The sequence below is a fragment of the Theropithecus gelada genome, chromosome 3, assembly GCF_003255815.1.
Source record: "Theropithecus gelada isolate Dixy chromosome 3, Tgel_1.0, whole genome shotgun sequence".
NCBI classification, from domain to species: Eukaryota; Metazoa; Chordata; class Mammalia; order Primates; family Cercopithecidae; genus Theropithecus; species Theropithecus gelada.
The window spans coordinates 175156303-175171446 of record NC_037670.1 but is presented as its reverse complement, the minus strand read 5'-3'; the positions used below and the strand labels follow the sequence as shown (position 1 = coordinate 175171446).

General features: G+C 53.0%; 1 protein-coding gene across 8 annotated transcripts in view; it reads right to left on the bottom strand.

Annotated features, from left to right (window-relative positions):
- AGAP3 (ArfGAP with GTPase domain, ankyrin repeat and PH domain 3) overlaps positions 1-15144 on the bottom strand; it is a 57559-nt gene that overhangs the window by 29908 nt on the left and 12507 nt on the right. The window contains exon 1 of one of the 8 annotated variants that reach the window (XM_025379773.1): positions 3-271. The exons of the other annotated variants lie outside the window; for them this stretch is intronic. Coding sequence (XP_025235558.1) covers positions 3-271 — 269 coding nt within the window. Of the gene's footprint in view, positions 1-2; positions 272-15144 lie in introns of those variants that run through there. 8 annotated transcript variants of the gene reach the window in all.

Sequence of the window (15144 nt, the reverse complement as noted above, 5' to 3'; positions counted from 1 at the left end):
GCGCCGGGCCCCGGCGGCCGAGGCGCGGGCGCAGGAGGCCGAACAGCAGGCCGCGGGCGCCGGTGGGCGGCTGCTCGGGGCCGCCCGAGCACACGCTCCGCGGCCGCGCCGGCTGCTCACGGGCGGCGCACAGGGCGGCCTGCAGGGCGGCGGCCGCGCGGCCGGCCGGGGCGCCGTGCAGGTCCAGCGAGTCGCAGACGCTGTGGGCGCGGCGGCAAACGGCGGGCCGCTCCCTGGGACAGGTGTCCCCCTGCGGCCAGCCCCGCTCCATGCTCAGGGCCGGCGGGCGCTGGCCAGGCCCATGGCGAGGGGCACAGGGCTGGGCCCGGGCCGGGGCCGCGGCCGGGGCGCACGGACCTCCGGCGTCTGGGCACCTGGTGTGGGCCGAGTTGAGTCCCTCAACTCCTCCACCTCGCGGCCGGCAAGCCCAGACCTGGAGAGGCCGGGAGCCAGCCCAGCCCGGAGAGAGAGGCGGCAAGTCTGGCCTGGAACACCCGGGAACGGCGGGTCGGCGCGGCGCGGCGCGGGGGAGCCGGCCTGCTGGGGCAGCCCCCGGGAGCCCTCGGAAAACAGGAAATTCCAGCCCAGGGCTCCTCCTAGGATCAAGCAGGTAGGTGAGGTGCTGTCATTACGAGCAGGCCAACTAAATAACAGTCCTCAGTCCACCACACACTGGGCCCCATTTTGGAGAGAAGTGGGCCATTTCTTATTCTTCAAAAGAAGAGCCAGAAAAGCGAACAACATGAGGCACCGAAGTATGACAGGCCTGAGTGAGAAGTCAGAGGCAGCCATGCCGGCTCTGCGGGAGAGTCCTCATCTGCAGCACGCGAGCTTCATCGCGGTGGTCTTGTCTTAGCTTTTGGCTCTGACATTCTGAGGTCGAGAGCTGCTGGCTGCTACAGTTGGCTTCTGTTGATGACTGAGGCTGTCTTCTTTGGAGATTATAAAATCCGGAAGATACTCATCTGTCTGGACTGAGTTAAGCGTCCTGCCTAAGGGCAGCAGAGAAATCAAAGATAACCTCGGCCGCAGTTCTGGGTGAGTGACTCACTTCTGAGGCCTGGACCTCTCCAGGCCCCTGCTGCTCACTGGGTCTCACCTCCTGTCGGGATGATGGGCCGAGATCAAGTGGTAGCCTGCGGTACTGGCTGGAGCCTGACGTTCTGTAAATGAAAACACTCCTCCAAGCTCCGAAGCCCTTCCAATTCATGACTGTGGGCTGCCTGGACACCCAATAAACCCAGGGCTCACCCAGAATGGGAGCAAGAGCTCCCCGGCTGTGATTGACACTGCATTGTAAACATCAGTCCTCTCCCAGGCTCTGAAGACCAGCCAGTTTCCTGTCATCCACAAAGTCAGAAACCATTGGCTGCCTCAATACCACCGGCAGATCAGGAGAAACCAGTTTAAGTAGTGGCAAGGGACGAGGGGCTTGCATTTCCTTTAAAGAGATAATACTGCCCACTTTTCTCCACCCCCAGGACAGCCCAACTCCCAGTGTCCTTTTCAGTTTTAGAATTCCATGGACGTGGTCAGAGCCAAGTAGGAGATAAAAGTGGCACATTCCTGAGGGGCTGGGTGGGAATGCCTAAGGAAGGCAGGGCCTCTCCATCCTAGGTGCTCGCTGCAGAAAGAGCACTGGAAATTCCCAAGTCCTGGGCTGGATCTCCCAGGCCTGGAGAGGCCCTGGTGGTGAGTTTGTATTTCCATAGGACTAGTTATTAGCGTTGGTGAAGACAGCTTCTTCCCATACGGGATGCATGTTCCCCCCCACAATAGAAGCACCTGCAGAAGCACCCTTCGCGGGTCCTCAGGCAGGCAGAGCGACAAGAACACAACTCAGTGAAGCCGGCCAACGTCACCGAGCTGCAGATCAAAAGGAAACGCATTCTGCCTTGACCTCCCTATCTGCGTGTATCTGTCCTCTCTCTCACACACAACAGGGAATGGCTGTTCCGCCAAAGAATAAGGCTGCCCACTCACAAGCCCATTCTGCAAGCCAATGAAAATGCAAGCAAAGGGCCGGGCACGGTGGCTCATGCATGTAATTCCAATGCTTTGGGAGGCCGAGGCGGGTGGATCACCTGAGGTCAGGGGTCTAAGACCAGCCTTGCCAACATAGTAAAACCCCATCTCTACTAAAAATACAAAAATCAGGCACCATGTCTCGTGCCTGTAATCCCAGTGCTTTTGGAGGCCGAGGCAGGCAGATCACTTGAGTCCAGGAGTTGGAGACCAGCCCGGGCAACATGGTGAAACCCCGTCTCTACTACAACACCAACAACAAAATTAAAGATTAGCCAGGCATGGTGGCACGAGCCTGTGGTCCCAACTACTTGAGAGGCTGAGGTGGGGATCGCTTGAGCCCAGAGGGTCCAGGTTTCTGTGAGCCAAGATGAAGCCACTGCATTCCAGCCTGGGCCACAGAGCAAGACCCTGTTTCAAGAAATAAATAAGAAGCAAGCACAGGACAGCAGCTATGGGAGCCAACCTCTGGGGACGGAGAGGGGATGGGGACAAGGTACCCGACACGGGATAGGTCACTTTAGAACCTAGCTGGCTCTTTCAGTGGGAGAACAGAAGGATGGAAAAGAAGGGGGTTAAGGCCCCAGCTGCATACATGCCAGACACAGATAGACACACACACACGTGGGCGCGTGTGTAGTTCTCAGGGAAGGCAGGCAGCAATCGCAGTCCCCAGAAGAACATCTTACAGTCTCAGAAGACACGTAAGTCCCACTGCACCTGCAGAATCAGTCCAAGGAGAAAGTGCCAGCTGGGTCAACTACCAAACCCGGAACAGCTTCCTCTTCCTCACCTGGCTGCCTCCTCCTTCCTAGTCCTTTTCCCCAGAAAGCTTTCCTGACCCAGAGAAACTAGACAGGGAAGGGCACCTGCTCCCACATAAATGTCTCAGGACATCAAGCCAGTCAAAGACCCTGAAAAGGAGAACAGCTTCTGGCACACACCTTTTCCTCATTGGTTCAGCCCAGGGTCAGAGATAAGGTCTCTATTCTGCCCGATAAGATTCTGCTCCAAAGACACACAGCAAACAACAAACAGCTGTGCTCACACAGAGCCACTACCTACTGGGCCCAAAGGAAATTAGGACAGCCCTAAAAAGCTCCAGGCTGGGATTACACGAACAGGACTGAAATCCCACAACACAAGCCCTCATGTCAGTTCTCTGTTTATTAAGGCCACCGGAAGCACCGGACTGAATTTGCCTCTTAGGGGCTGAGAGGCTCTGTGGAAGTTTCTGGGGGACTAAGAGGAAATCTCTCACAAATGCCCGCAGTGTGCATCCTGGGGCAGGACAAACACAGCCTTCCCTGGAGCCGGAGAGCGCAGAAGCCGGGCTCGAGACCCCCTTTTGTGGAATACTTGGACGTCAGGAGGAAAAGCTGACTCTGGTTATGCCCAGTGCCTGTGCTAGCCTGGGCCTCAGCTGCCCTGCTTGCATGTGCACAGGGGGCTGAGGGGCCAGGGGGGTCGTGACAGGGAGAGGGAACACCCCTGGGCAGGTGTGAGGTGTGAGACCCTGCCAGAAAGAGAAAGCTGGTCCTGAGGATGTGGGACCTGGTCGCCTCCAGGTGTGTGTTGCTTGATCCACTGGTGAACTTTGGCTGTGCCCACTGCGGCCCATGTGGCCCACAGGGAGCTGGCAGATTTCTTTCGAGGAGATGAGGGAGGGTGGATAAGCCTTCTCTTGAAAGCCGGAGCTTGTGGCGGGCTGTGTAGGGGAAGACTCTGGCTTCCTCCAGCAGTCGGGTGCGGTCCCAGAACCACCCTGGCCCTCCCAAACAGGCCCTCCTTGCCCACAAGGTGGCAGCAAAACATCTTCCTGCAGCTGGGCCTTAGGCTGCGGCGGGGAAGGCTGGCGGATGTGAGGGCTAGCCACACCCCCGCCACTGAGCCCGGGAGACAGTGGGGGCCACACCAAGCCCCCTTCGCCACTCAGGACTGGCTGATGTCCAGCAGGCTCTCCAAGTCGGAGCTTAGGGAATCAGAGGAGAAGACGGGGAGGCAGGGGGAGAGCACTCAGGACGCCTCCCCAGCGAGGCCACAGTCCTCCCTAAGTGTCCCAGCAGCTGTCCCGAGACAACTTGAGTTGCTGCAGCAGCAGCCATGGACCTAAATTCCACCCCCAACAGCTCCATTAAAGCATCTTCAATGGCAACACATGAGCTCTGGAGCTGCACAAGCCAAAAACCTGCTAGTATCACCCTCCATTTCCTTCCTTGCCACTCCCCCAGCCCAATCCGTGTCAGTCCTGGTGGCGCTGCCTCCTAAATGTGGCCCAAATCCATCACCAGCTCCTTTCTCCAACTCAAAGGCAAGCCACCATCCTCCTGGGCCTAAGCATCACAGCAGCTTCCTATGGGTCTCCCATCTCCAGCCTCCGTCACCACCAATGCCAGCTGATTTCCTTTACAGCCAGGGTGGACCTCTTCAAACCATAACCTGGTCACCTCTCAGCAAAGCCCTGCAATGGCTCTCCAGCTGGTGGAGAATGGCACCCAAACCCCTTATTCTCTTCCAACGTCCCGTGTGCTCCTGACTACCCGCTTGCTCTCACCTGACCCCCTCCCCAGGACCCACCTCCATCCCCATCCATCGTTAATGCCTCCCGAGCCTCTGCCCTGCTTGTCCCTGAGGTCATTTGGACCGTGGCTGAAGCATCCCTTCCTTGGGAGGCTGAGCATCTCAGTGACCATACTCAACATCATCTAACACTTGCCACTGTCAGCAAGTGCCCCCACAACAGAACCTTGCCAGGTACATGAAGATGGCCAAGATTCCCTGAGTGAATGAGTGAAGGTCTTTGCTGAGCATGCACTGTGCTTCTGGGGCTTTTGGCCTCTTTGTGGGGAGGAAGGCCTAAGAGAGATGGGCCCTGGCTGGGCCAGTCTTTTGAGAGAAGTCATAGGCAAAATAATCTGTGCAGGCCCCAAGTTGAAAGGCACAGCGCACCCTGGAGTTGAGAAAGCTGGATTCAAGTTCAGCCTCTGGCCCCTATTAGTGGGTGATCAGCCACGGTCTCCTTAATCTCAGGTCTGTCTGTAAATCAGGGATCACCCAGCTTCCAGCTAAAGGTGCTGTGCAGGCCAGCACTGTGAGCATGGAGGGCCGCATGGTACCTGGCATGCAGTGGGTGAGCAACAGAAGGAGCTGTTCCTATTGGGCGAGGGAGAGCCAGAGTGGACGCTGGGATTACTGAAACCAGCTCTCTTCATGTCAGAAATCCAGGCAGATGTGATCAGCCCATGAAACCTTAGCAGCTCCCCCTCAGCTTGGCTTTGATTCCTGGGCTGGTCCCTCCACCTCCCCTCTAAGAGACCTCAGAGATAGGGAGGACCTTGGAGAGTCCTGAGTCCTAACCCCCAGGACCTCAGAATGTGACCTTATTTGGAAATAGGGTTGTTGCAGATGTAATTCACATGAGGTCATACTGGAGTAGGGTGGGCCCTGAATCCAGTATGACTCGTGTCCTTTTAAAAGGGGGGAATTTGGGCACATCGACAGACACAAAGGGAAGTCAATGTGAAGAGATGCAGGGAGAAGACGGCCATCAATAAGCCATGGAGAGAGGTGTGGGGCGGATCTCTCCCTAGTGCCTTCAGAGGGGGCGTGGCCTTTCCCACACCTTTATCTCAGACATCTGGCCTCCACAACTGTGGCACAATAAACTTTTTGGTTTTTGAGACAGGGTCTCCTGTTACCCAGGCAATCACAGCTCACTGCAGCCTCGACTTCCTAGGCTCAAGCAATCCTCCTGCCTCGGCCTCCCAAGTAGCTGGGACTTTAGGCATGCAACACCATGTCCAGCTATTTTTTCTACTTTCTTTTTTTTTAAAAAACAGAGGTGGGGGTCTCACTATGCTGCCCACACTGGCCTAGAACTCCTGGGCTCAAGCGATCATCTGGCCTTGACCTTCCAAAGTGCTGGGATTACAGGCGTGAGCCATTGCAGCCAGCTAGGAACAGACTTAGGTCGTTTCAAACCATCCTGTTTACAATGGTTTATTACCACAGCCCTAGGAGGCTGTGGGCTCTCCAGAAAAGCTAGTGCATGCCGGGAAGAACACACAGGTGTTTTCTGAGCAGGTCCGGGTCCCCTTAATCCCCGCCATGGGTTCCAGGTTCAGAACTCGTGTTCTGGTTCATCCTCTCCTTTTAGAGATGAGGGCAGTGACACCTAGAGAGGGGGAAGTAACTTGCCTGCAGTTACACAGCCCAGCAGTGACAGAGTCTGGGCAGGGCCCAGGACTCCAGAATCCCAGGCTGGAGCTTGGGCCCTCTAGGTCATCATTTCACATTATTTTTTTGAGGGCTTACTAAGTGCATTCAGGGCAAGCAGACTGAAGTCTCTGCCCCATCCTGCCTCAAGGTGACGGCTGGCAGTCTGGACTGGCATAGGACCCAGCCTACATCCCTGGGACCCTCTGAGGGCTGCTCAGAGGCCCAGGGATTCTGCCCCATCTCCAGAGGTCAGGGTGTTGGTCTGAGAGCTCCCCAGTGACTTTGCTCCTCTCCTCCCCAGGGAAAAGCTGAGGGAGAGAAGGCGGCAGAGGGGCTGGTGGCAGAGAGAGCCACAGGACTGAGGGCAATGCATGGCGCAGGGAAACAGATTACCCCAGGATGGGGGTGGGAGTGGCTGTCATTCCAGCTGAAAATGGCCTTTCGATACCAGGCTGGTGACATAGCGGTATTGTAGTACTATAGATGGTACTTGAGAGTAGTTTGTTTACCTGTCTATCCACGAGCTCTGTGCTGGGCGCAAGACAGGACGAAGGCTCTCCCCTGGAAGACTTGGTCCCTCAGCATCTCCCCCATCTGGCCTCCTGGCTTTGTCCCATCTGGCCATGTTCTAAGACCCTGGGAGTGCCCCTGACGCCACTCTAGCTCTGACCAGCAACAGCAGCTGTGGGCTTGGCTCTGCTTTCTAGCAGCTCCTCCCTGGAGAGGAACGCAACCAGCATGTGCCGCACCCCCGGTGTGGGCTGGTGCCATGCCAGGGGCTCCTGCGCCTCGCGGCATCTCCAGCCCTCCCATGGCCTGAAGGGTGGGGGCAGGAGGTGAGCCACCACCACAGGGTGGGACGGAGAGGGCTCCGGCCTCAGAATGTGAAGCATCGTACGGCCCTATGCTGTGTTGCACCTTTTCCTCACAACTTTGACCCATCGCCTACACTTTCAACATTGAAACATGTTGTTCTCTTTTTACAACTGAGCAGGCAGCCCAGCTGAAGTCCCATGAGCTAGAGTTCTGCCTCTTCCAGCCCAGTGAGTCTCTAAAATACATTCCAAGTATGAGATTAATTCCCTGTCAGCAGCACCAGCACTTCCACTTGTCTTTTTATTTTTTACAAAAGGCCTCCCAAAGTACTGGGATTAGAGGCATGAGCCATGGTGCCCGGCCACAAAAGCAAAAAAAAAAATTTTTTTTTTTTGAGCCGGAGTCTCGCTCTTGTCACCCAGGCTGGAGTGCAATGGCACGATCTCAGCTCACTACAACCTCCGCCTCCCGGGTTCAAGTGATTCTCCCGCCTCAGCCTCCTGAGTAGCTGGGATTACAGGTGCCTGCCACCACACCCAGCTAAATTTTGTATCTTTAGGAGAGACGGGGTTTCACCATATTGGCCAGGGTGGTCTGGAGCTCCTGACCTCAGGTGATCTACTTCCCTTGGCCCTCCAAAGTGCTGGGATTATAGGCGTGAGCCACCATGCCCGGCCGCAAAATATTTTTATAAACAGAAGATGCAATAAAGTGTTCAAATCATTGCACTAATTTTGCAGGACTGATGTGGAGGAGGTGTGGAAAACAGCTCTGGAAGCGCAGCTGCAGATGTACGAAGGTGCTGCACTGCGAGGGGCACTCTAGACAAGTGCAGGTAACAGTGCAGCGATTTTTAAAAAGATTCAGACAGGCTGAGAGTCTAGTGGACAGAAGTTTAAAAGCACCTGAGAGGCCAAGCACAGTGGCTCACGCCTGTAACCTCAGCACTTTGGGAGACTGAGGTGGGCGAATCACCTGAGGTCAGGAGTTCAAGATCAGCCTGGCCAACACGGCGAAACTTCATCTCTACTAAGAATACAAAATTTAGCTGGGCGTGGTGGCACGTGCCTGTAATCCCAACTACTCGGGAGGCTGAGGCAGGAGAATTGCTTAAATCCGGGAGGAGGAGGCTGCAGTGGGTCAAGACTGCACCACTGCACTCCAGCCTGGGTGACAGAGTGAAACTCCATCTAAAAAAAAAAAAAAAAAAAGCATCTGAGGCTGGTGTTGCATGCCTGTAGTCCTAGCTACTCAGGAGGCTGAGGTGAGAGGATCGCTTGAGCCTGGGAGGTGGAGGTTGCAGTGAGCCAAGATTGTGCCACTGTCCTCCAGCCTAGGCAACAGAGTTAGACCCAGTCTCGAAAAAATAAATAACTTAATTTAATATAAATTTTTGCAAAGACTCTTTTACCAGCCTGAAGAGACAAAAGGAAAGACCTCACAGCCAGATCTGCTGTGTTTTGAGGAGTGATTTTCTTTCTTCCCCTTGAAGAGGAAAAAGCGATTTTCACTGGTACATTTAAAGTCCCCCAACTATGGGAAGGTACCAATTCTGGACAAGTGCCACTGCAACACAATGCTCAGAGTACCTGAACTTTCAGCTCTGCTCGTCGGGCAGAAATTCACTGCTGGCCACTGACAGGTCTGTTTCATATTTCAAAGGAATATTGGGTGCTACAAATAGGAACTGAGAGGTAAAGTTATTAAACTCATTAAACCTGTGATTGGTTGGTGTTTTCCTGTCATTTTAAGAGACTAAATATGGGGGGCAGACATCAAAATACTTGTACAATTTTAAAATGTCACAATTAAACATGAGCTGACTTAAAAACAACAACAAAAAAAACAACTCTTACCTAGCATAGGTGGGTGGCAATGCTTGACTCTGTGTGTGTGTGTGTATGTGGTGTTGGGGGGTGGAATGGAGGGGCTGGAGACAGGCTCTGTTCCCCAGGCTGGAGTGCAGTGGCAAGATTACAGCTTACTGGAGCCTCCAGCCCCCCGGGCTCATGAGATCCTCCTACCTCAGCCCCACAAGTAGCTGGGACCACAGGTATGTGTCAACTATGCCCGGCTAATTTTTTTTCTTTTTTTTTTTTTTGTAGAGACGGAGTTTCCCTATGTTGCCCAGAGTGGTCTGAAACTCCTGGCCTCAAATGATCCTCCCACCTCAGCCTCCCAAAGTGCTGGGATTACAGGTGTGAGCCTCCATGACTGGCATAACACTTGATTTTTTAAAAAGTCAGATACAAATTTTTATGTAACAAAATTGTATGGACCTGTATAAAAAAATGCAAGAAAATATCAAAATAATGATGAAATGGTGACAGTGGCTGCCTGCCTCTGGTTAGAATTACTGGTGACTTCTTTTGCTTCTTTTATGTTTTTCTGCAGTAAGTGTACATCACCCTGTTTTCTGAAATATTTACAGATGATACACTACTTTATAAAAAGCAACAGAAGACTGTTCCCCATTGGAATGAGGAGAGCAAATTTTTCTGAGTCAGACTCTGAGGGGATACAAAGGAAGAAAACAAGCTGTGACTAGTATAAATGTGCACTATGCCAATCTTTTTTCAATTGTATTTCAGGGTATGAAAACATTCACAACATGCTCAGAAAACCGCTGTTTGGGCCGCATGCCTTCTTCCCTCTCCTTAACACGGGTGCGTCCTGAGTGACTGTCCCCCCAGCTCCTGCTCACACTGCAGTTCACACCAAACTGCCAAGTCAGGGGCACCTGGGGCCCTCCCCAGGCCACTGGGTTGGCTCTAGCTTGCTCCAATGGCCTGGCTTCATAGCATCTCACAGTATGAATGTTCTGTCCATTCTTCAACCCTTCTCCTGCTGAGGGACACTCACGTCACTTCCTTCTTTTTTAGCTACTACAAGCAAGGCTGAAATGGATACTGTGTGCCTATGGTGTGTTCTTCCCAAGGCATGTGAATGTTTCATGTGAATGGATAACGCCCAGTTACTTTTCCAGCTTGATTGTAGCAATCCCTTCTCCTGCTCTCCACCAGCAGTGGGTGAGGATGTTCGTGCACCCTGTGCGCCAGCAGTCTGCCCTTCCAGCCGGGGAACCAGCCCCTGGCTCTTCTGATGGGCATGTCCCTGATTACTAGTGAGGTTGCGCCTTTTCATGTTTGTCAACAACACAAAGCATTTCCTCTTCTTTCATTTGTCTTGATCCTACTCTTTGCCTGTCTTTTCTTTTCTTTTTTTTTGGCCTGTTTTTCTCTTGGGTTTTTCAAATCTTTTCCTTAATCTGCAGGAGCTCTTCGTACAGCAGGCATGTGAAGCATGTATCCGGCACATGTGCACTGCAAGCAGCTTCTCCTGCTTTATGACCCAGAATGTAATTACATCTGCTAGTTTTGTAACTGGTTATAACATTTGAACAACAAAATCCATGACACAAGGGCGACACTAAAGATAAGAGGTGGGGAGATGCTGTTCTTAACAGAAGAACACTGGCTAATACTTATAGAAAGATTGTCGGGTTTACGGCCACCTTGACAACCTCGATATCATCAACTCAGGCAAGGATCATTAATGGACGCTAAAACCATCAGGTGAACAGTTGTGGTGGGCAGTTTATTTTGAGGGTGCGGAATGATCACCCCCACAGACCACTTACTAATTACAGAGGAAGGAAAGGAACCTTCACAATGGGGAGACCTGGTCCTCATGCCCCTGACAGCACTAAGGGCGTGGTCCTGTGGAGGAACGGGGTGTTCCTGCTGAGCTTCCAGATCACAGTTCAGTTCAAAGACCCCACAAGGGAGAAAGGAACAAGAGAGAAAACACCCAGCGCCAGCCAGCCCACGGTTCCAGGACTCGGGCCTTCTACAGGAAAATGGGTCCTGGCCCTACAGTAAGTCTACGTCATGGGGGAAAAGGTATCACATTGGACCCTGTTCCATCCTTATCTAGGAAAACAAAAAAAGCTCTATAAGACCTTTCAGGCATGTCTAGGGAAGTGTGGTTATGGGTCAGCTATTAAATGATACTAGGAAATTCTTCCGACCTTTCTGGGTGCTATTCTGGTGTTACGGGTGTGTAGAATAATGTGCCTATCCTCAGGAGATGCCTGCTGAAGAGCTTGGGAAGATGTGTCAGTGTGTCTACAACTGCTGAAAAAAACATATGTGAGAGTGAGACAGTGACAGAGAGCCAGCAAATGCGGTAAAATGTTAATAATGATCACATTTTTAAATGCTGTCATTTTTCAAAATAAAAAGCTGGGGGTGGGGGGAATTTGTCAGTCTGTTCCTCTATAAATTCTGGGTTTTCTGTCCGCTTAAGAGGATCTCTCATCCTAAGATTAGACAACATTCTTCTACATTTCTGCTCTGTTTTTAAAGGTCTTATCTTTTTCCCTGTGCAGAAAGGTGGCAGCACAGGCTCCAAAGCCAGATTTCCTGGGTACAGGTCCTGTCTCCACCATTTGAATGAGCAGCCTTGGGCCATTTCCTTTACATCTTTGTACCTCAGTTTCCTCATCTGCAAAATGGGGTTAATACTACCCTGCAGGGATGCTCCAAAAATTGCAGGAATACGAGAAGGGCAAGTAAGCACATAGGCAGTGCCTGGCACAGTATGAGCACTAAGAGAAAGGCATTCTTTCTTGTGTGTTTTTTTTCAGAGGCAAGGTCTTGCTAAATATAGTCCAAGCTGGGGTGCAGTAGCACAATCATAGCTTATCTAACTGCAGCAGCCTCCCATGTGGCTGAGACTACAGGAGTGTACCACCACACCTGGCTAATTTTTAAAAATTTTTTGTAGAGGCTGGGTGCAGTGGCTCATGCCTGTAATCCCAGCACTTTTGGAGGCCGAGGGGCACTGCTTGAGTCCAGGAGTTCGAGACCAGCCTGGACAACATGGAGAAACCTCGTCTCTACTAAAAATAGAAAAATTTCAAGCCTGTAATCCCAGCACTTTGGGAGGCCGAGGCGGGTGGATCACGAGGTCAGGAGATCGAGACTATCCTGGCTAACATGGTGAAACCCCGTCTCTACTAAAAATACAAAAAACTAGCCGGGCGTGGTGGCGGGCGCCTGTAGTCTCAGCTACTTAGGAGGCTGAGGCGGGAGAACGGCGTGAACCCGGGAGGCGGAGCTTGCAGTGAGCCGAGATCACGCCACTGCACTCCAGCCTGGGAGACACAGCGAGACTCCGTCTCAAAAAAAAAAAAAAAAAAGAAAAATTAGCTGGGTGTGATGGTGTATGTCTGTAGTCCTGGTCTGTAGTCCTGGCTACTTGGGAGGCTGAGGTGGGAGGATCACCTGAGCCCGGGGTGCAGAGGTTGCAGTGAGCTGAGATCACACCATGACATCGTGCTCCAGCCTGAGCCACAGAACCAGACCCTGTTACTATGTTGCCTAGGCTGGTCCCAAACTCTTTTAGGCTCAAGTGATCCTCCTGCCTTGGCCTCTCAAAGTGCTGGGATTACAGGCATGAGCTACCACACTACCATTCTTTCTGAGATAGCAGATCTGGTCCTGCTGTCCCTGGCTTAGAACCTGTAACTCCTGTCACCCGCAGCAGGAGCTGTCAATCTTGTGACATTTGCAGCACAAACACAAAGTGCTGGAGTGTGGGGTGGCACATTTGAGTAGTTTGAAAACATACTGCACCAGCAATTTTAATAATAAAATCACTACTGCAGTGAAGCCATGTCTAGTGGTACCTACTGGGCTGCAGGCTTGCCGAAGCTCTGGGCCGCTGTCCTCATGCCCCAGGCCACTGCACAGAAACTTGCTCACCACCCTCAGCACATGCTCTGAGGATGCTCCTGAGTGGAGATGCTTTGCTTTTCAGTCAGCTGATGTTCCAGGCCCGTCTCCCACTCAGAGCAAAGGGACTGCACTTCAAGGCACACCCACATGGCCCACTCCTAGCCTAAGCAGGGCTGTCATCTGCACCTCTGCTTTATTTTACCCTTGCTCAAATTTTGGGGTCACCTGGGAAGGAAGGGCTCATGACACCACTGCCCCCAGGTTCAGAGCTCACCACACATCTCTCAGGGGCTGCTGCACGGCTCAGGACCCACACAGAGAAGTGCCGGGCACAGAGCAGGCTCAAGTGGCACCTCACACCAAGCCTCTCCCAGGCACAGAAGCCAGGAGGGTTCTTGGTGCTCCACAGCCAAGGGATGTGATGAGAATCTAGTAACATGGGTTCAGGACGGCATCTCCCTCCAAAACAGCACCGCAGCTGGGGGAGCACGAAATCCTCACAAGATCCTCTTGGAGTTGGGCTTGGGACACCCCATCTGAGATGCCACAAAGGGTGCACTGCAGGCAGGGGCTGCCCCCTGCAGCCTGTCCTCAGGCTCCCACAAAGCCCCAGGTCCTCCCTGACATTCACAAGAGCCGGTGGGAAGGGATCTGTCACTGACTGCTGCAGCACTGCAGGCTCTTCCCGGCACAGTCCATGAGCGCCTCATTTCCAAGGTGGGGGGCTCTCCCTGTTTCTCAGCCACGAAGTGGGCGGAGAGACAGGGGGCTTCCTCCTGTGCCACACAGCTTCCAAGAGTACGTGTGTGTTTGCACACTTTCTGCTATTACATATATTACTTAGTATGGAACAAACGCAAACAAAAAACACTTACAGAAATGGCCCCTGCCTAAAATGCCAGGATGGGGTGAGGAAAGACTATGGCTTTGCTGACTGAGGCCTCTGTCACGATCCCGAGGGAAGCCCCTAGCAGGTGGCCAAGATGCTGACTGACAGCGGCAGCAGCCCAGTCCCTGGGCCTGTGTGCACTTCATCTCGCAAGAGCAGGATCTGGGCTCCACCCTCCCACCTAGCACAGGACCCAAGGTGGGAACATGAGTACCCCTTAACATTAACACACTTTGTCACCTACCACACACAACAACAGTTGTACTTCTAGGTTTTAAGAAAACACACAGGGGCCGGGCGCGGTGGCTCAAGCCTGTAATCCCAGCACTTTGGGAGGCCGAGACGGGCGGATCACGAGGTCAGGAGATCGAGACCATCCTGGCTAACACAGTGAAACCCCATCTCTACTAAAAAATACAAAAAAAACTTAGCCGGGCGAGGTGGCAGGCGCCTGTAGTCCCAGCTACTCGGGAGGCTGAGGCAGGAGAATGGCGTGAACCCGGGAGGCGGAGCTTGCAGTGAGCTGAGATCCGGCCACTGCACTCCAGCCTGGGTGACAGAGCGAGACTCTGTCTCAAAAAAAAAAAAAAAAAAGAAAACACACAGGGACAAAAAACTACTGTGAATTCAGCAAGACTTTTAAATGGACTTGTCTGCTGTCAATCACCACTCGGTGCGTGCTCAACAGAGTAGTATCTGTTACATGACTGAGAAGGGCACATTATTCTGATTTTTTTTTGGTGGGGGCGGCGGAGGCTTGCTCTGTCACCCAGGCTGGAGTGCAGTGGCGCAATCTCGGCTCACTGAAAGCTCCGCCTCCCAGGTGCCGCCATTCTCCTGCCTCAGCCTCCCGAATAGCTGGGACTACAGGCGCCCACCGCCATGCCTGGCTAATTTTTTGTATTTTTAGCAGAGACAGGGTTTCACTGTGTTAGCCAGGATGGCCTCGATTTCCTGACCTCGTGATCCACCTGCCTTGGCCTCCCAAAGTGCTGGGATCACAGGCGTGAGCCACTCTGCCCAGCCCTGAATTTTTAATATAATCTTTTGAAAAGTTGAATCAGGCCGGGAATGGTGGCTCACACCTGTAATCCCAGTGCTTTGGGAGGCCGAGGCGAGTGGACTGCCTGTGGTCAGGAGTTCGAGACCAGTCTGGCCAACATGGTGAAAACCCGTCTCTACTAAAAATACAAAAAAATTAGCCAGCTGTGGTGGCATGCCCCTGTAATCCCAGCTACTCAGGAGGCTGAGGCAGGGGAATTGCTTGAACCAAAGAGGTGGAGGTTGCAGTGAGCCAAGATTGTGCCAGCGCACTCCAGCCTGGGCGACAGAGCGAGACTCTGTCTCAAAAAAAAAAAAAGACTAGGCTATAATCCCAGCACTTTGGGAGGCCGAGGTGGGCAGATCACAAGGTCAGGAGATCGAGACCATCCTGGCTAACGTGGTGAAACCCCG